The following is a 19,465-nucleotide window of genomic DNA, read 5'->3' on the forward strand; positions in this document are numbered from 1 at the left end:
CTCAAGCTTTTGTGTGTGGATGATCTGTAAAGCAAAAGCAGGTTGAAGCGTAATCCCTTTGAACGGTGTAGACTTTGCCAAAGAGATGTTCTCACGCTTCAAATGGAGAAACAGTAAGTGTGCACTTAGAGCCACTGTCCTCAGATGTTTTTTTCTTCTGTTTTTTGGGCTGATTTGGTCCACAACATCATCAATACAAAATCCTTAATGCCTTTTTTTTTTGGGTCAAAGGTAAGAAAAGAAAGGAGGTTACTCACACGCACTCCTGCCTAGGGTTACTATCCCGTTGGCTTTTGTTGTGTATCTTGCATAATAACGTGTGGAGCTGAGTGCGAGGGTTGGTGAGAGTGTATTGGCTGATTGAAAAAGCCAACAGAAGTATCTCTGTGTATATAAGTTGTATGGAGGAGGGAATTTAATTACTCTAAGCCTCCTTGCATTCTTATCTTTAGCTCTCTTATAGTTTGAGTATGGCTAACCATCAGCTCTCTTATAGTTTGAGTATGGCTAACCACCAATATCCACCAAATGGTGACAAAGAAAAGAGAGAAAACATGGAGAAAAGAAAACAGGAGTTGCTAACTACCATTGAGAAGCAGGATGATAAAGTACATCAACTTCAAACGAGCGCCTTCAACCTTGCAAACTACTACTTCGTCTTTCAAGGAATTATTTTGGGGGCTATCGTCACTGCCACCTCAGCGCTCAGATGCTCAGATCGCTGGTTCCTTTTCAGCCTCTCTCTGATAGCAGCTATACTCAACTTGGTTTCATTGCTTGTAATTGGAAGCAATTATAAAAGAAGCGTCATGCAGAGACACCAAACCAAGAGTGAGCTCATTGAATTGGAAAGTGATCTGAGCAAGCTAGAAACTTCACCTTCAGATCAAGGGCTCAAAACTAAAATATTAAGCTACTGGGATACGACAAATATTCAACATCCACAGATTGCTTCTAATCATCATCCTACGACCCTAGATATTAAGGAAGAACCAGAAGTAAGGCATAAAAGGAGGGTCATTCCTGTTGTTACAAATCATCTACGTGAGTTCTACTTTGTACTTTGCATGGGTATATTTATAATCTTTGCCGTCATCGTGATTGTGGGTAGCTGGACCATTCCTTGCAAGAAAACTCTTCAATGCACACCCCAGATATCGAACGCCAACAGTGATAAATGTATTAGGGTTTGTGAAGGTGCCAAGTGTATGAGCATCTGCGCCCAGTTCTAAGGCTTAAAGTTCAACAGTTCTATATAGCTTTGAGCTAGGGTTATCCAAGTAGATTGGAACCACAATAAAGTTTACCATATTTTGTTGCTCGTCATTTAATCTATAATAGTTTATATGATTTCGTGCATGTACAGAGTTTACAAATAAGAATGAATATGACTTTCTGAGTGTTATTAAAGAAAATATAATAGTTTATATGATCGCACCTCAAATAAAATATAAGATTAGGATGAATTTAGGTCTTCAGCACATAAAATTAAAAAAGTTGGCCTTTTCTGCTTGTAACTTTTTTTTTTTCTTACTTCAATATCATCATATTTATTTTTCTATACCCTATCTTTTTGTTATTTACGCTAATATTGAACAAAAAGATGAAGTAGGTTCATCATCTATGCTAACAAGCCAAGTCATAGATATATTTATCGATGAGACTAACAATTGAAAAATACTTCTCTTGTAAGTAGGAATACCTATATTCTCGCCAACAATAATATGTACATGTGTGTAGAAATTTTTCTTTTTGTATTTTTAATAAATTATTTTTGCTCATGTATCAAACCATAATTTGTAAGGAGGTAAGCAGTCGGGTGTTTGCATTGTGTTTTGATGAATTATCCTTAACAATTTACCTAAGTTTGGAGTTTGCATGTGGACCAAAAAAGAGGAGACAATCTGCCTGGGCTGGGACCTGGGAGCTTTGTCAAGTTGGTCCTTCACTTCACGGGGTAGTCTCGTGCGTAATTTTGAGTGGGGCTACCTGTACGTAATGGTCCTGCATTCCTCTGCCGACTGAATTATTACAAGAATCTACCTGATTTTAATCACATACATATATATATATATATACACACATATAATCAGAAATATACAGAGAGTTCCAAAAATAAATAGAGCCACAAGTGCAACAACTGCAAATGGAAGAAAGAAGAGCTGGACATTGAGCTGGTAAAATAGCGGAGCAAAAAGAAAAAAATACTCCACGAAATTGTGAAAAATATTATCTTTATTTGATAAATACATTTATTGGTATTGGTGTTTGTTGTTCAAAATGACCCTTAGAGCATCTACATTGGTGGTTTGTAAAGGTGGATGTATGCTAAATTTACACCTATTGTTGTTGGAAAATTGTTGCAGTAGGAGGATGTAAATGCTTGTATATTTACTTCACCATATGTGTGTAAAAAGATATTGATTTACATCTATTTTTACACCCACTTTGCAGACCCTGCAAGCAAGAAATGAGGAGAGAGGAGAGAGAAGAGCAGCTGAAAAATATTGAGCTACTCTACCTCTACACGCAAGTAAAAGAACACTCTCCAAACAAAGTAACATGGCAATCAATGGTTGAAGATGAGATCAAATCCAATCATGTTGGGTCTTGATTTGTGTGCAAATCAGAAAAATAATGGATCTTGAATTGTGTGCAAAAACGTGATAAGATACCAATGGTTCTGATTAAATGTACCCTACGATCCAACGGTTCTAGTTCGATGAAATCATATCTTCTTTGAATTGAAATTTTTTTAAGTTCATTTTGTTTGGAAAAATAAAATAAACCTAACACATACAAAATTAATTTTAAAAAATTAACAGAAAAAAAATTAAAACAAAAAAAAATTAACACAAGAAAATTAAATATACATATTTGGATTTGCATCTTCTCCATTGAAGCAAAAAATCACATTTACATCCCCCAGAGGTGTAAAGGAGATGTAAAAGTGGCTTTACACCTCCAAATTTACACACAACCATTGTAGATGCTCTTACCTTGAATGTACAGTACAACTTCATAAGAATAAAAAATTTAATAAACTCCAAAAAACATAATTAATGGAGCTCTTACTAGGATTCGCTTAGTTTAGATTAATTTAAAGTATAGCTTAGAGCATTTCCAGCAATGCAGGCTGGTCTCGGGCTGGGGGGTGTTTGGGGCTTTTTTGCGTTTCCAGCAACAAAAGGCAGCCCGGGCAGGAGGTGGGGGCCAGCAGACTGGGCTGGCCCGAGGTGAGGTTCGGCCCGAGCACTTGCCCGAGGGCAGTGATGTCATCGCTGCCGCCAGCCTGGCATCAACCCTCCAGATTTGAATATTTTTGTAATAAAAAATTGAAAAAAAATACGAAAAAAAGACTTCTTTTTTTCCTCTCTATACCTTATTTCCATTTTCAACATTTAAGTAAATGTCTTTGTCCTTTTACTTTTATTTATTTTTATATTACTCCATTTACTTAAGTTTACAATGTAAATAAGGAAGTACCCCCCATTTGGATTCAAATAAAAATACTAGAAAATCAAATTCCCACCAAATCAAAATATGAAAAATCGGTTTTAGTGCAAAATACGATTTAGGCTAAAAATGATGGCTCATTAAGTCAATATATACTTCATATTAAAATCCCATAAAATCAAGTTTTCTTATTTGATGTGTAAGGAATAAAAGCCGCCAAAAATTATCTTGAGAAAATAATTATTCTGAAAAACCATTTTTCATACTCAGTCAATATTGCACCTCCGCTAAAAATCCTGAGAAAATGATTTTTCATACGTAGGAACTCAAAAATCTTATTCGAAAATATTATCCAAATTAATTGTTCAAGTAAACAAAGTTGTGAAAAAAAAACAAAAAATGAATAGTATTTGCCATGGCAAGCCTAAACTTGAAACACACTTTTTAGTGGGTAGGGCAGCCACTATTTATGCGAATAGTAGCTGCTAGGCTTGCCATGGCAAGGCTAACGGTTGGAAGTGCTTTTATAAAAAATAAAAATTAGAGAAGAAAAAGGAAGAGAAAGAAAACTAAATTGAACCGGGCCGCTAGTCTTGTACACAGCCTGACCAGCCCACATGGCAATTGGGTCTTTTACTTTCTATAAAAACAATGGAATTTGAATTATAATTTTGAGCTAGAGCCGAAGTCATGAGACGTGAAAGTGCCCACTGATTGCACGAGATGCCCTGCCTATCCTCAGTTTTCTTTTAAGAAAAACATCCATAGTGTTTTTGTTGAAATTGCAAGCATGCCGTTTTTATCTCATTCGAAGCATAGTTGTTTATCTGATGCTTCAAGCTTGACGTTGGACATCCACTCACAAATGCATGTCTAAAAAAGGATAAAAATAGCACGCAAATGCACTGAAACACATATATAGCTAGACACTCAAAAGAAAAGAAAAAGCTGAGTAGGTGTACTGAATTGCTTTCCATGTTCTATCTTGCAGAGCCACTTAGCATTAGAAAGTGAAGGGACCTAGTATGGACTTGAGTGATGTATGACATTGGGCTACTCCCCCATTATCAATCGTGATTGGAACCTTTCAACAGAAACGCTGGGGTTTTGGCCTTATTTAGCCACTGAGCATGTGCTGGGTTTATTGTTTCTTTTAACGCGATGCACTTTCTTTTGCATTTCTTGACATCGTTCGACTCTTAATCCAAATTCTCGTTACAAAAAAAATGCAAGAGTTTTCTCTTTAACTTAGAGTTTAACACAACCAAAAGTTTCTGGTAAAGAATTGGAACAATCAGATCAAACTCAACCTCAAAGTTCCGGAAAGAAACAGGTTGGTTCTGAGTATCCTACAAGCACAGACAATAACCGAAACAATGGCATAGAAGGATCCTCCTTGTTGATCCTTGTGCAGATCGTAACGTAAATTCTACTTTGTAATTTGCATGGGTCTGATCGTGATTGTGGGATGCTGGACCATTCTTTGCAGGGAAGCTGATAAATGTAAGCACCCAGTATCCAATATTGATAAATGCATTAGGTTTTGTGAAGGAGCCAAGTGCAAAAGCATCTGCACTGACTACTAGGGCTTCAACAATGGTTTCAGCTCATGGGAATAATTATTCAAATAGTTTGGGAGAAAAACTAAGTTTATGTACGTAGAACGTTCTTAGCTATCCTAGCTAGATTCTATCCCTTATAAACGTTTGGGACAAAAACATAAGCATCCGCACTGACTACTAGGGTTTCAACAATGGTTTCAGCTCCTAAAATACATTATAAATGTCGTTATTAACGTTTGAGTAAGAGCCCTTCATCGTCAAGACTCTGATAGAGGAGAAATTATACGATGATACTGTACTACCACATGGCATTTGCCAGGTAGTAGTACATATGAATGAAATGCTGACAATTGGACAGCTGCAACTAAAAGAAGAAAGGAGCTAACGTCCGTTTGATACTTGCGTTAAAGTCACCCTTGAAACCTTCTTGGAAAATTGTATGGTAAATACTGCACCAAATAGCACCTTTCCTCCTCACTGTCCAAATTTCTGCAATTTTTTTTTTCAACTCTTTGGTTTCTCCTTGAGAAGCAAATATGTTGTTATTTTATTGGTCCGTACTACCACTTAGCACAGTATTATTGTACAATTTCTCTCTGGGGTGGGCCTTGGTGGTACGCTTGAAATAATTGCGAAATATCATTTCAGACAAAATAGAGGGGTCCCTCCACTACACACGCTTGAAATAATTGAATTACAGAGTAGAAATCTTGTGTGTGGGTGATCTGTAACGCAAAAGAAGGTTCGAGTGTAAATCCCTTCCCACAATGTAAATTTTGCCAAAGATATGTTCACACTTATGAACAGAGATGCAGTAAGTTTGCGAGCGAGCAACTTTCCTCCGCTATCTTTTTCCTCTGTTTTTTGGGTTGATCTGGCGTGCTCGACAACATTATCAATGCAAAATCCGTCCTTTAACAATGGACAGACGTCCTGCACCAAAAAATCTTGACTTTTTATTATTATTATTTATTTATCGAAGGTAGGAATGGGGAGGGGTTATTCACACACATGGTGCCTAGGGTATCGACATATCGTTTCCACTATGTACTACCCCGTTGGAGCTGAGTGTGAGAGTGAGCGTACTGGCTTATTCAAAAAGCCAACAGAACTACCTCTGTGTATATAAGTTGCATGGACGAGGAGGGGACTTTAAGACTCTCTGTATTCTTATCTCTCTAGCTCTCTTACTTTGAGCGTGCTGCAGATTAATGGACACCCATCCATGTCCGCCAAATGGTGACAAAGAAAACATGGATAAAAGAAAACAGGAGCTGCAAACAATAATTGAGAAGCAGGATGATCAAGTAAATCAACTTCAAACGAGCGCCTTCAACCTTGCAAACTACTACTTCGTCTTTCAAGGACTTATTTTGGGGCCTATCGTCACTGCCACCACAGCGCTCAGATGCTCAGATCGCTGGTTCCTTTTCAGCCTCTCTCTGATAGCAGCCATACTCAACTTGGTTTCATTGCTTGTAGTTGGAAGCAAATATAAAAAATGCGTTATGCAGAGACACCAAACGAAGAGTGAGCTCATTGAATTGGAAAGTGATCTGAGCAAGCTAGAAACTTCACCTTCAGATCAACGGCTGAAGGCTAAAATATTATCGTACTGGGATACGACGAAAATTCAACATCCTATGACTGTAGGAATTAAGCATGAATCGGAACTAAGGCGGAGGGTCATTCCTGTTGTTACAAATCATCTACGTGATTTTTACTATGTAATTTGTATGGGTCTGTTTACAAGCTTTGCCGTCATCGTGATTGTGGGTTGCTGGACCATTCCTTGCAAGAAATCTCTTCAATGCACACCCCCGATATCCGACGTCAACACTGGTAAATGCATTAGGGTTTGTGAAGGCGCCAAGTGTATGAGCATCTGCACCCAATTCTAGGACTTCAAGTTCAACAGTTGTAGCTTTGAGCTATAGGGTTATCCAAGTAGATTGGAACCAACAATCAAGTTTACCATGTTTTCATGCTCGTCATTTAATATGTAATGATTTATATGATTTTGTGCATCGACAGATTTCATAAATAAGAATTCGAATGAATGCGACTTTCTGAGTATTATTAAAGAATTAGGCTTAATAAGAGATAATTTTCTTAATTCAGCACATAAAATAAAAAAAGTTGGCTTCAGTTCAAGAAATAACTAAGCGACCCTACCCCAGCAAGGAATAGGTACAATATTATCGATGGGATGAAGACTTTACCTAAGATTGGAGTTTGCATGTGGACCAAAGATATATGTGCTGAGACCTGGGACCAGAATCTGCATGTGTTGTCAAGTTCGTCCTTCACTTCACGAGGGAAGTCTCGTGTGTACGACTGCTGCACAATGGAGTGGGGATGGCTAACTTTACGTAATGGACCTGCATCCTCTGCTGACAGAATTATTTCAAGAATATACCTGATTTTTAATTATATATATTCAGAAATATACATAGAGTTCCAAAAATAAATATAGCCACAGGTGCAACACAGTAACTGCAAATGGAAAATGAAGAGGTGAATGTTGAGCTCCTAAAATAGCGGAGCAAAAAGGAAATATTATCAAGGTTATGAAATATTCGTTGCCGAACTTGCTGCTTAAGCCATCAAAACTTCTCTACGTTTGATTATGGTTGAATATTGTGAGTAGGATGTACTTATTGAAATTATATTTATTTCATAATTTAAATTAGTAATTCAATAAATAGTTTGGTAGTAGGATGTACTCAATTACTTTTAGGGTTCGTTTAGTAGCACTCTTAATATAGTCATTACTATTCAATTAGTTTAGATTAATTTAAAGTAATTTAGACTATTGCTTATAAAATAAAAATTAAAAAGGAAAGAATGAAAAGGAAGAGAAAATGGAGAAGTAAAAAAATAGAAAGCTAACTTGAAATGGATGGGGCTTTTCTGAAATTACCATAAGCCCAGCTCTAACATTTGAACCGGCCGTTCAATTATTTCGATCTCATTACATGAAAATTTCAGACCAGTCGGCCCACATGGGAATTGGGTCTTGCTTTCTATCAAAAATGGATTTTAAAATAAATATATTTTACAAGTGTTTAGTTGATCAAAAGCGTAGACAGACAGATTAGTAAACAATTTAGTTAACTCTTAAATATTAGTATGGTTATGTTATAAACCAAGAAGTTTCGTTTAGTTCATGAACCTAGAATTGATCGCTACTTACAGTTTTAATAACAAAAGGGGTTTGTAGCTAAGTACTTAAAAACATTTTACTATCGTGTTTAAGGTCATATATTCGATTTCTCCCTCTTTGACTGTATTTTTTTATTATGGGTCATACTAAAATAAGCCATTGTAACTCAAGAATCATACACAATAACCCAACAATAATACACCATTTAAGTAAAATCTAATTCCTAATTTTAAAATTGGATGACAATGTGTTCATGTAAGTTGATTTATTTACAAATTAAGCCACTAGATCTTTATTTAGTCGCTGACTGTTTTACATCCCCTAATTTTATGCAAATGAATAATACCGACCTCTCAATGCACATTTATGTTGAGGGAGGAAAGTCAAATTTATTAATATTTTTTATTTAGAAAATGAAACATAAGTTTCACAAGTCTCACTCGCGCCATATAACGTACTTAAGAATGGCGACTACACGTCTAAAGAAAATGCCATGGCGGCTTCCTCGTTAAAATGTTTATATTATCCTCATTCGTCCTCAGTGTATGTTTATATTTCCTGAAAGAAAATGTCAAGGTATATATAATGGATTTCTAACATAAACCCATAAAAATATAATATAGAAAGACAATATGATCATATTTTGATTGAAAGATGACCTTATGTTGACGTTAGTGCAAACGGTTGGCCTTTTAGAAACAGTTTGTCAGTTGACCTTGGTGGGTGACATAGAACTGAGAATGCGAGTATATCTCACAGTTTGGAAGCTGCATATTGATCACCATCCGTCCGTTGGGCACACACATATTTGATAGAGCAGTAATTAATATGGGTTCACATGTTCTCTCGTAGCAGATGCTGAATTGATGGATTTGCAAGCTTATTAATGTTCTTGATGATTGATTAATTGGTCCTGAATATTGTGGTCCACACAGGATATCCTTTGTTTTGGAAGACCTAATTAAGGGGAAGTTTTTGAAATCGACCAATAGCAACTAGGTAATGTTTATTTAAATCTCTCCCCCTCTCTCTATGTCTAATTTTTCAGCTAAATCACACATCAACGGAAATATATTACACGCAAAGTATTCCTTCTCTTGATCTGTCTCATCATATGATATCATTCAGTGATGAGTAGTCAGCCCACAACAACAATCGAGCACTAACGAGGAAATAGTTCGGTGAATGAAGCCTCATTTACTGATTTTTGGACAGAGTTGTTTTGGGAAGGATTTGACCGAATAACCTTTGTTGGTGTTTCCGGCTGAATCACAGAAAATGGTTGCGAGGGTACTGGGAGAGTGAGAGAGTTGCTAGTAAGCATAAGAACAACTGAAGCCATGGTTGGCCTCTCAATTATATTCGGTTGCACGCATAGTAATCCAATGTGGATGCATCTCATTATTTCAGTTGTAAAACCAGTCTTCAAGGTGGGATCTATTAAATTTGAAGTTTTCTCCCCTTCCTTCCAACTTTTCCATACCTGCATGCAAGATTTCATACGTGCTAAAACAAATCAGTCATACTTGACCCAAAAAAAATAAAAATAAATCAGTCATACTTTTTCTTACTTCATATATGCGTGTATTCAATTGCAATAATAACCAGACGTAGTTACTTACACAGTTTAAAAGATTCACATCCCCTCTGTGGCATAAAGCACTATTCTTATGTCCGCTTACTATCTCTAAAAGTAACACACCAAAGCTATAAACATCAGACTTCACAGAAAACTGTCCATGCGCATACTCTGGAGCCATATATCCGCTACAAGTAAATCGACAAAAGTATTAATTAACCTAGATGAAATTTTCATCTTTATGCTCAAAGTATCTTATTTCTTGTGATTACTTGTATAATTAAGTCTTTGAGTAGTCAGGATATTTCTTACAAAGTTTATGGTACGGATCATTGTAAACTTGGAAATTATTGGTAAAGCCAAACACCGTTACAAGCCCCACACATATATATATATATATATATATATATATCATGGTCTAGTACTTACTATGTCCCCACAATTCGATTGGTTTCCCCTTCTGTTTGATCAAGCACGAACAATCTTGCCATGCCAAAATCTGCAATTTTAGGATTCATTTCAGCATCTAACAAAATGTTACCAGCTTTGAGGTCACGATGAATGACTCTAAGACGAGAGTCCTCATGAAGGTAAACAAGTCCTCGCCCAATGCCTACTATGATTTTGTAGCGCCTATCCCAGTCTAATTGTGCACGCTTGATTGGATCTGCATACTCATGGAGAAATAATATTTTGTATTAATGATGTTTGTTGTTGTTTGTTTTGGAAGCAACAGAATTCGAACGCATGCATATATATACATACCAAATATGAATTGGTCGAGACTTGCGTTATGGACAAACTCATACACAAGAAGTCTTTCATTTCCTTCCAGGCAGAAACCAAGGAGTCTAACTAAATTTCGATGTTGAAGCTTGGCTACTAATGCGACCTCATTTCTAAATTCTATGTCCCCTTGTGCAGAATCTCTAGAAAGCCTTTTAACTGCTATATCTTCTTCATTCAAGAGCCTACCCTGCATAATTCAAGAGGAATCTGAAAGTTAACTTATACTGCTCGCTTAGGCACGTAACCAACACGATTGTGGATGTTTTATTACCCTGTAAACAGCACCAAATCCACCACGTCCAAGCTTATTTCCTTCACAAAAGTTATTTGTGGCAATTCTAATGGAGTTGAAGTCGAATTGCAAGGCTTCTGCACTTCTAATTTCATCTCCTTCTTAAATTTGCATAAGAAACAATGTGACACAAATTAAAAAGTTCACAAGAGGTCAGTTTGTTTCAGGGAAAGCTATAAGGAAAAACTGATCTCAACTTACCTTCAAGTTTTTCCCTTCTCTTCTTCACTCTCAGATAAATACATATGGATATAATTAGAAACAAAGAAACGACAAGTACCACAACAGTAATGATGACAGTCCGAGATATATTACTCTTCTTTCCTGCAAAAATCAGAAATTAATCTAGCGTCTCTGATCGGAGCATCATGGGGTAATTCAGTTAAATCCTTTCACTAGGTAACTCAGAGTTATAATCATCTATTAGTGTTTGGGAACCAAAACGTTCATTTGCATAAGACCAAAAAAATAGTAAATAAACAATGTTATTTGCATCTACAACTAGAAGAAAATAAACCTTCCCCTCCCCTGTTGTCCAGAAGAAGATATTACAAAAATAAAAACAACGATGTGTTACTATTAGAATATGATAGGATGAAAAACTAATGTTGGCCTCAAGTTCAATCCAATTCACATCAGAAAGTCAACCACAAGTTTGGTTACTTTCAAAGCCTAAGGGGACATGAAAAATATACCTCTTGGAACCGTGTGATTGGCAGGTGGTGGCGGAGGAGAAGCAGAGGCCAGTGTTGCAAGGGGCCATGGTATCTGAGTTGTACTGTAAAAGAAGGGGTGAGACTCATACCTTATGGTACAGCTAGGTGTGGCGACTCTCGCACCCATTGATCCACTACAACATGTTCGGATAGCCCCCAACGAAACATTAAAGCAATTTGTACACTCTATCTCTGACAACTCTGGAGTGCACTGAGCAAGTCCATGGATTGTTACATTAGAATTTGCGCCGACACTTGCATTTCCTACTGCAAACTTAAGAAGATCACCACGCCCAGCAGCTTCGCTTGTTAGTGCATTTAATAAGGCAGAGACCTCTCGATTAAACGCACCCAAGTTTGTAGATGATACGTTTTTTACTTTCCTCACAGAGAAAGCAGGATTAACTTCCACTAAACCAAACATGGAGCGGTTTGAGTAGCGTAACATACAACGTCTGTAAAATCCAATTGCCTCCTTCTGATTAGGACAAGCCTCCGGGAGAACATAGGCGGCGTCACTAAGGCATTTACCGCAAACATCGGACTTAGCATCTCCTCTACAAAGCCCGATTGCGTAAACTGTCTCGGAGTTTTGGCCACGGGAGGAGTTGTAGAACCCGTAGCCGGTGCTGTTAGAAAGCAATGATGAGAGGAGGTCATTAAGGTTTTGCTGGTAGGTACTGTTAGTGGTGTAGTTACCTTTGCTGCTAACACAGAAGATTGCAGGAATTCCAGGCGGTTGAATCCGTGCCTGAGTGATATTAATATTGATGATGATAGGTAACGCAAATAATGTCCAAAGTATCAATAATCTGAATGTTGAGGAAAGCATGGCTAAGATATAAAGATTAATGATGTGAATCCGATGCTGATTAAAAACCCAAGGGACAAAGCCAAAGTGTGAGGAATAATCTCATGGGCTTCTTAATGTTTATTTTTCCAATCAATGCAATGGATTTATAATATTAAAAGGATTATGCGTGTTTTTGTTGAGAATATTGGCTTACATTGAAAGTTAAGGCCTCTTTTGTTAAAGAGGACTATACTGGATTAGACTGGATTAGCAAAATACCTACATTTTATGTGCAATCAAGATATAATATGTATATTGTTGTCTAACTTGGAGGATGAAGGAGGACTATTCATAAGAGGTTGATGACTAAAACTTATCCCTCATAATCCAACAAATTTCAAGGGGATTATGGGGATAAGTCTTAGTTCATCAACATTTTATAGATAGTCCCAATTCTTCCTTCAGGTTAGGCAATCCATATAGTCCCATCAACCTTTTACTTAACACTAATTAATTTTATATATTATTTTTTATAGAGATGGATCAATCATATTGAATTAAAAAATAACTATAGTGTTTATGACTCCCTAAACTAAGGAGTATGATTAGAGTTCAAATTTCATAGAGAGCTCCTAAAATAACTTTTGTGTATTTTTAGCTAAATTTTAACTAAAAAATGAGGGAGCATGATTGTAGATGCTCTTATGCCTTCAATGCACATGAAATGTAGACATTTTTCTAGTCTAATCTAGTCCTCCCTACCAAACCAGCCCTAAGAGATCTAATAACATGGGTTTATAAGAAGTCTCTACGTACATTGTCTTGGTATTGGGGTGGAACCTCAACTTCCTTTATAGTATCAAAGCAGGCAATCCACTTGTTGAGTCCCATGACAATATAACCACATGTACTCTTATGTCACTCAATATGTGTTGTTCAAGTCTTTAGTTTTTAAATTGTACCATAATTTACTTTGTTCTAACTACAATCTTCTTTATTTTCTTATAGCTCAATATATTTGGTACATGTTAATAATTTGGCCCTCTAAAATTTGAATCATGACTCTTCCCATGATTTGGTTGAGGTTTCGCAGCCACGGATGACCGTATCCAACTTCTTATGCATTTAACACGTGAGCTTTTCTTTCTTCTCTTTTTGTTTTTTAATTTTAATTTTTTGTCAACTACAGAATTTCATTGAATCAAACTCCCAAAAGGTAAGCGAGATACACCAGAGTGATGCACAACTCAAGAGCTATAAACAGGGAAAAGGTAAGAAGAGAGCTGATAAGGTCGATTTAATCATGACGCGGCAATTCAATTCAGTACTAGTTAATTCAAAAGTAAGAGAAAACGTTTTGCTTTCAACCCCCTCTCGTATTAGTTTATTTTGACCTTTCTTTCTGTGTAACATTACGGTGCAGTCCTAATTATGGGCTGTGTGTTTGTGGGCGGTTTCACTCAAAGAGTCTGAAATATTCAGTCACATGAAAGTTTATCTTTTATCCTATCTTGTTCAACCTCATCTCTCCCCTTGTATTTTTTAAAATATCTTTTCTGCCTTTTCTAATGAAAGTTTCAGCGTCCAAAGAGAAAGAAGAGAAAGGAAACTTTTCTTCAATATCTGGGTTCCTGGGTGGAAGAATAAAGACAAAGATAATATGCCTTTCGGGTTGTCAAGGGCGAATAGAGCGAGAAACAATTTGAATTTTGATTATCAACATTGCACAACTTTAATTTTGGGTAATTGTTTTAAACTTTATGTGATTATCAACATTGCACAACTTGAATTTTAGTCGTTATGTGCAATTGTTTCAACAATTAAGGTACCCATCGCATCAAAAAACATACCTAACCAATCCCAAAGTTGACTACTGCTTGAACTTGGAAACAGCCCTCTCGAAGGGAGAGCAAAAAGAAGAAAAAAACCCTAGAGTCAGGACTTCTAGTCGCCGCCCCCTTTGGGGTTAGCAGCCTGTTGGAGAGTCTTTACTTAGTTAGGATTTTGGTTCCTTATTTAGTTAGAATTTTGATTACTTACCAATTATTATTTAGTCCTATTGTAATAGAGATTTATTTCCTATTGTAATTTAGATATATTTCCTATTTTATTTAGGGTTAACACATATTTGTACTTGTATAAATATCTCCATATTGGAGATATTTAATAAAATGAGCATATATGAGCATATCTGAATATTTTCCCTACTTTGTTTGACTTGGTATCAGAGCTAGGTTCTCTTGTGACCTGTGCTTGCGTTCTTCTTGCAATTTAAGTGCTCTCCTCCCCTCATCTTTAAGGGGGGAGGGGGAATGAAAATGATATATTTATTGACGTATCCTCATTACCTTGACGTATTCCCATGAAGTTATTGCCTATTTCTTGACTTCGACGACCCATTCTCTTCAAGCAGAGAAGGGAGTGAAGAGAAGCTGTGTCTGCATGAATTAGCTAAAGTTAATATGGAAGAATTTGTGGTTGCCATTTTCCGCTACTATTGTCATTGTCGTGGCCGCTTTTGCCACCATTGACGTTGCCTTTGCTTGCTTTACTTTCCGTTGATGTGGTCATTGTCATTATTGTTGTGGTTGTGCCCTTTGTCTTTGCTTCTGCCTTACCTCTGTAGTACTCATAGGGTTCGTGTTCTACCTTACCTACTACCGTGCTCACGGGTTTTTGTGTTCTACCTTATTTGCCGTGCTCACAGGATTTCGTGTTCTGCATTATCTATTGTCATGCTTCCATGATTTCTATGTTCTACCTTATCTCTGTTGTGCTTATAGGGTTTCTGTGTTCTGCCTTACCTATTATCACAAGGTTTCTGTGTTATACTTTTATGTGTTCTTCTATGTGCCTTATTTGTTAGGGTTTTTTAGATGTTTCACTCGTGGTTTATGACAAGGCCTTCTCTACAGTTGTTCAATTGGTCAATGTCAAGTATCCTATTTTATTTAGGATTAACACATCATTGTACTTATAGAAATACCTAAATATTGGAGAAGAATAATAATATGAGCATAATTGAATATTTCCCTACTTTGTTTGACTCAGCCTCCCTCTTCTCCCCTTCCTTTTCCTTCCCTCACATCTCCCTTCCTGTAACACCCCGACTCCAATTATTTCCTATTTTAATTTAATTAAGAGAAAATATTAATTTACTCTTGGGTTAAGGGTAATTTTGGTCAATTTCTTATTCGGGAAGATTTTGGGACCACGAGTGGTGTGGTTGTGTAGGTGGTACTGAGACGAAACCGTAGACAGGCGATAGGCTTGAATCGGAGATTTAAGTTTTGGTGATCAAAATACGTTCTGGCGGAACCGTAATTAATTTGAAAAGAGTTTGGGGTAAAATCTGATTTTTCATTTTACCCCTCACTCTCTCTCTCTCTCTCTCTCTCTCTCTCTCTCTCCTCTTCGTTCTGACCGCCTCGAGATTACTTTCGATCTATTTCCTCCACCACCATTTCCAGCGGGTAAGGTGAGGTTCTCATCCATTTTCGTGTTCTAGTGGCATAGGAATTGATCGATTTGCGTTTAAATTCACGAATTTGGAAGTTAGGTTTTGGCGGTTTTCAATGTGAAATTCCGCCACTTGCCGTCCGAATTGGACGTTGCCGTAGTTGTAAAAGATGCTCCATTCCGAGTAGTATCTAGGATTGGAAGGGTGGTTCGTAATTTGGAGATTTTCCGCCGGAAATTTCTCTACACAGCAGCGTGTGGTGGCGCGTGGGCAAGGCTGGTGAAGTTGCTCTTTATCTTGATGAGATCCTTAGGTTGTCACGAGTGCGTAGGATTTTGCGGATCTCAATTTGGATATCGTTTGACTATCGAACGGATTTCGCATATTGTGCGTTATCCGGGTTCGATAAGTTCTAACCGTTGGATCGTTTCCAAACTGAAGTATGTTGATCTAGGTACTCTTAGAAACCTATAGGAATTCGTGGATCGTGAATCGGAGCCCCGGATGTTCCGATTCAATAATTTGAAGTTCGGAAATCGCGATTACCGTTAGAAGTGATTCCCAAACCTGTAACCGGACCTTAGGATATTCCTTTGGACGTACACGCAGGAACTTGGGGATTTAAGTATTTTCTTTTGTGAATTTCTATTTTGGAGGTACGTTATATTAATCAAGGGTTCGATCTCAAATAGGTACTTGACCAGGACCATTTGGCTTGGGATTATTTGTGAGTGGACTTTGTTTTAAGCATATGCATGGTTTTATTGATGAAAGATTTGTGCATATATTTTAAATGGTGATTTTGATTTAATAATTATTTGGTTGATGGATTTGAATATTCTTATACGTATTGGCAATATATTTTGAGTATGGATATATATATATATATATATTTGAGTATGATGAATATGTTGATATGAATTTTGGGATGACTATCTATATTGTCTATGTATAGAGTATGAAAGGTTGTTGTGGTGAGATTGTGGAAAGATGTGAGTTTGAGGGATGGTTGTGAGATGTATGAGTATGTTAGGTGAGTACCATTCCCTAGTTACTAGGCTTCCCACACACGTCGTTTGCCGGTGGGGTGGGAAGGCCATGAGATTGCGGGTCTCACATGTCATTGGCGGTGTGAGACACTTTCCATATGCGGCGTATGGGAAGAGTATGTATATTGGTATCATCACACACGTCTTGGTGGGGTGATGATAGGACTTGTTATGATATGCAGCGTGTGAGCTATGGAGTTCAATCCCTGGACTATCATCCTGGATGCGGGTTAATTAACAATCCCTGGATTGTTTCACATTAGTATGAGAAGTATCTATTATATTATAGTCCTAGTTATATATATATATATATATATTTATATATGAGTATTTACGGGTTGATGAGAGTTGCATATCATTGGGAAATAAGTTGTGGATTTGAGATGTGGAGATGTATTGAACTTTGGAATATTGTGTTTTGAGTTCTGGTTTCTGGATTGTGGCATGCTAGAGCATTATTTTTACATGGTGGGGTTATTATGTTGATTTAAAGTCCAAACTTTATTTTTGTCCACTCACATACTGCTTTAGGCGTTGTTGTGAGCTCCTCAAATTCCTTCTACTCAATTGTTGTAAACAAATTCTGTAGATGCTCTATCGCCATGTTAGGTTGCTACTTGAGGCCCATTTTATGTTGGATTGTTGTATGTTAAAGCATCTTTGTGTTGGAATATATTTATTATATAAATTATGGTTGAATATTGTTGGTTTGAGCATTTTGAGACATTCTTAGTAAGTCAGTGTGATGTCGGCACCAAGATTCTCTGGGGTGGGTCTCTTCCTCCCACACTCCTTCTACTAGTCCCTCCCTCCCTTTTTGCCTTTTTTGGTTTTATTTATTTATTTGTAAGTGGGAGTCTCTATATCTACTTTGGATCTCTGTGGTTCGCCTATCTTTGAGTTTTGCCAAGAAAGATTGGTGTTTTGACAAATCTGATGCCCTGGATACTCTACTTTCTGGTTTGGTGATTGTCGATAGGTAGGTACGTGGTTTTCGACACATGACAATGGTGGTCGACTTGGTATGCCAACGCCAACGCTCTCTATGGTTTTGTGTCTGGTGGCTCTTGCATTGTATGTGCTGGTGTAACAATAATCGATGCAAATTAGTTTGAGTTAGTAAAGACCACTAAATAAACACAAACAAAATGATATGAAACAAAACCGGAAAAAGAAATAAGTAAATGAAAATGAAGGAAGAAGAAAACGTAACAAAAACAATTCAAAATAGGGCAGTTGATCTATCGGTTTTGAGTGAGGGTCGATCTCTTTTCCTCATAGGCAAATAAAACCGGACACAAGTGCAGGTGACCGATCATTTTTGCTCAGATAAGAATTTCTCTGAAAAGGAACTAAGCGATAAGTCGAGATTGCTTTTTTTTTTTCACCAAAAAGTTGCTTCACTTTAAAGTTAAGCAGTTAAAGGTGTTTGGTAATAATAAAATATCCTGATTATTTTTAAAGCAGTGGCCTTTTGACAGTAACTTTTGAAAGTCTCTAGGTTGCTTTTCATTGTTGCTTTAAAAAAACAGAGATGAGCCTTTAATGAATTTTTTTAATTCCCAAAATACCATCATTAATTTTTAAAAATGGCACCACCTTCCTCCACATCCAACTCCACTACCTCCACTACCACCTCCTCTGCCACTGCCACCACTATTAGAAATTAGATTGAGAATAAACATAAAATGTAACAACCCGATCCTTAATTAATTTTTAACTATTATTTTATTCAATGAAAAGACTATAATACCCCCGGAGTATTTTTAGATGATTTTAAAGTTGACTTTTTGACCAGGAAGGAATTTGGGGATTTGTCTGCACAGTGAGATGACTCCATAGACATATAGTATGCTCAAATTCGAGTCTTAGAGAGATACCGACTTCCAAATTACTTAGAAGGGCAAAACGGTAATTTTGAAAACTTTAGTTTAAACCGCCAGATCCAATATCCTTCCCGACTCCCGAAATCTTTCACGAAGAAAGTTCAGAACTTTCAAGCTCTTGTTCTCCGTCGTCCAACCACCAAATCAGACAGTGAGGTATGGTTTTCTAGCTATTTTTCATGCTCTAGCTGGTGGTTTGGTAGGATTTGAGAATTTCTAGGTTTGGCAGGTTAATTTTCAAGTTAGGGTTTAACAGCTTTGGGAGCATAGTTCCGGCCACGTCCAACCATGGGATAGATCCAAGAACAAAAGTGGCTCCAATTAGAGTGTTACACCTAGGGTAGAGTCTTGAGCCGTGATTTGGAGATTTTTGAGCTTTATCGTTGCCAAAATGGTTTTGACCACAATCCCTAGAATAATCCATTAGTCCTCAGCATGAATTTCGTGGATCTTAATTGATAACGTTTGAACCCGAACGGATCTTTAGTGTGTGATTTTTTCATGTTTGAGCCGTTGGATCGTAGTCATTTTCCTAGAGCTAGGTTTAAAAAAATCGAACCGAAGGAGTTATCTAAATCCTGTTATGGGATGAGCATATAGTTAGTTATAATAGCGGATTCTCAAATTGCGATCAGACAGAGGAAAGAACTACGTGTGGCTTGATCGAATAAATGCGTAGGCAGCCTACAGCTATAAGGTGCAGCCACGAATTAGTGC

General features: G+C 37.1%; 3 protein-coding genes across 3 annotated transcripts; 2 read left to right on the forward strand and 1 right to left on the reverse strand.

The window, feature by feature from the left end:
- Nucleotides 1-336: 336 nt before the first annotated feature.
- LOC103320038 (uncharacterized) lies at nt 337-1,359 on the forward strand. The gene has a single exon (XM_008221650.2). The coding sequence runs from the start codon at nt 471-473 to the stop codon at nt 1,230-1,232; it is 762 nt and encodes a 253-aa protein (XP_008219872.2). The 5' UTR covers nt 337-470; the 3' UTR covers nt 1,233-1,359.
- A 4,502-nt stretch (nt 1,360-5,861) lies between these two features.
- On the forward strand, nt 5,862-7,083 carry LOC148919574 (uncharacterized). Its single transcript, XM_089045928.1, has one exon. The coding sequence runs from the start codon at nt 6,230-6,232 to the stop codon at nt 6,917-6,919; it is 690 nt and encodes a 229-aa protein (XP_088902054.1). The 5' UTR covers nt 5,862-6,229; the 3' UTR covers nt 6,920-7,083.
- A 2,079-nt stretch (nt 7,084-9,162) lies between these two features.
- On the reverse strand, nt 9,163-12,423 carry LOC103320073 (cysteine-rich receptor-like protein kinase 29). Its single transcript, XM_089044390.1, has 7 exons — nt 11,519-12,423; nt 11,046-11,072; nt 10,824-10,945; nt 10,529-10,739; nt 10,193-10,430; nt 9,795-9,951; nt 9,163-9,667 (listed from the first exon to the last, which is right to left on the reverse strand). Exons 1-7 carry the CDS (start codon nt 12,390-12,392, stop codon nt 9,347-9,349), a joined length of 1,950 nt encoding a protein of 649 aa, XP_088900516.1. The 5' UTR covers nt 12,393-12,423; the 3' UTR covers nt 9,163-9,346.
- Nucleotides 12,424-19,465: the final 7,042 nt, after the last annotated feature.

Source organism: Prunus mume, linkage group LG2 (assembly GCF_029339155.1).
Source record: "Prunus mume cultivar Tortuosa linkage group LG2, ASM2933915v1, whole genome shotgun sequence".
Classification (NCBI taxonomy): Eukaryota; Viridiplantae; Streptophyta; class Magnoliopsida; order Rosales; family Rosaceae; genus Prunus; species Prunus mume.

What these genes read in the sequence shown, in the direction of transcription:
- LOC103320073 (XM_089044390.1), bottom strand. Translation starts at nt 12,392, where the DNA reads ATGCTTTCCTCAACATTCAGATTATTGATACTTTGGACATTATTTGCG. An exon ending in GAGAAGGGAAAAACTTGAAG is followed by an intron (nt 10,946 to 11,045) that starts GTAAGTTGAGAT and finishes TGCAAATTTAAG; the next exon opens with AAGGAGATGAAATTAGAAGT. An exon ending in AATCGAATTGTGGGGACATA is followed by an intron (nt 9,952 to 10,192) that starts GTAAGTACTAGA and finishes ATTTACTTGTAG; the next exon opens with CGGATATATGGCTCCAGAGT.
- LOC103320038 (XM_008221650.2), top strand. Translation starts at nt 471, where the DNA reads ATGGCTAACCATCAGCTCTCTTATAGTTTGAGTATGGCTAACCACCAA.
- LOC148919574 (XM_089045928.1), top strand. Translation starts at nt 6,230, where the DNA reads ATGGACACCCATCCATGTCCGCCAAATGGTGACAAAGAAAACATGGAT.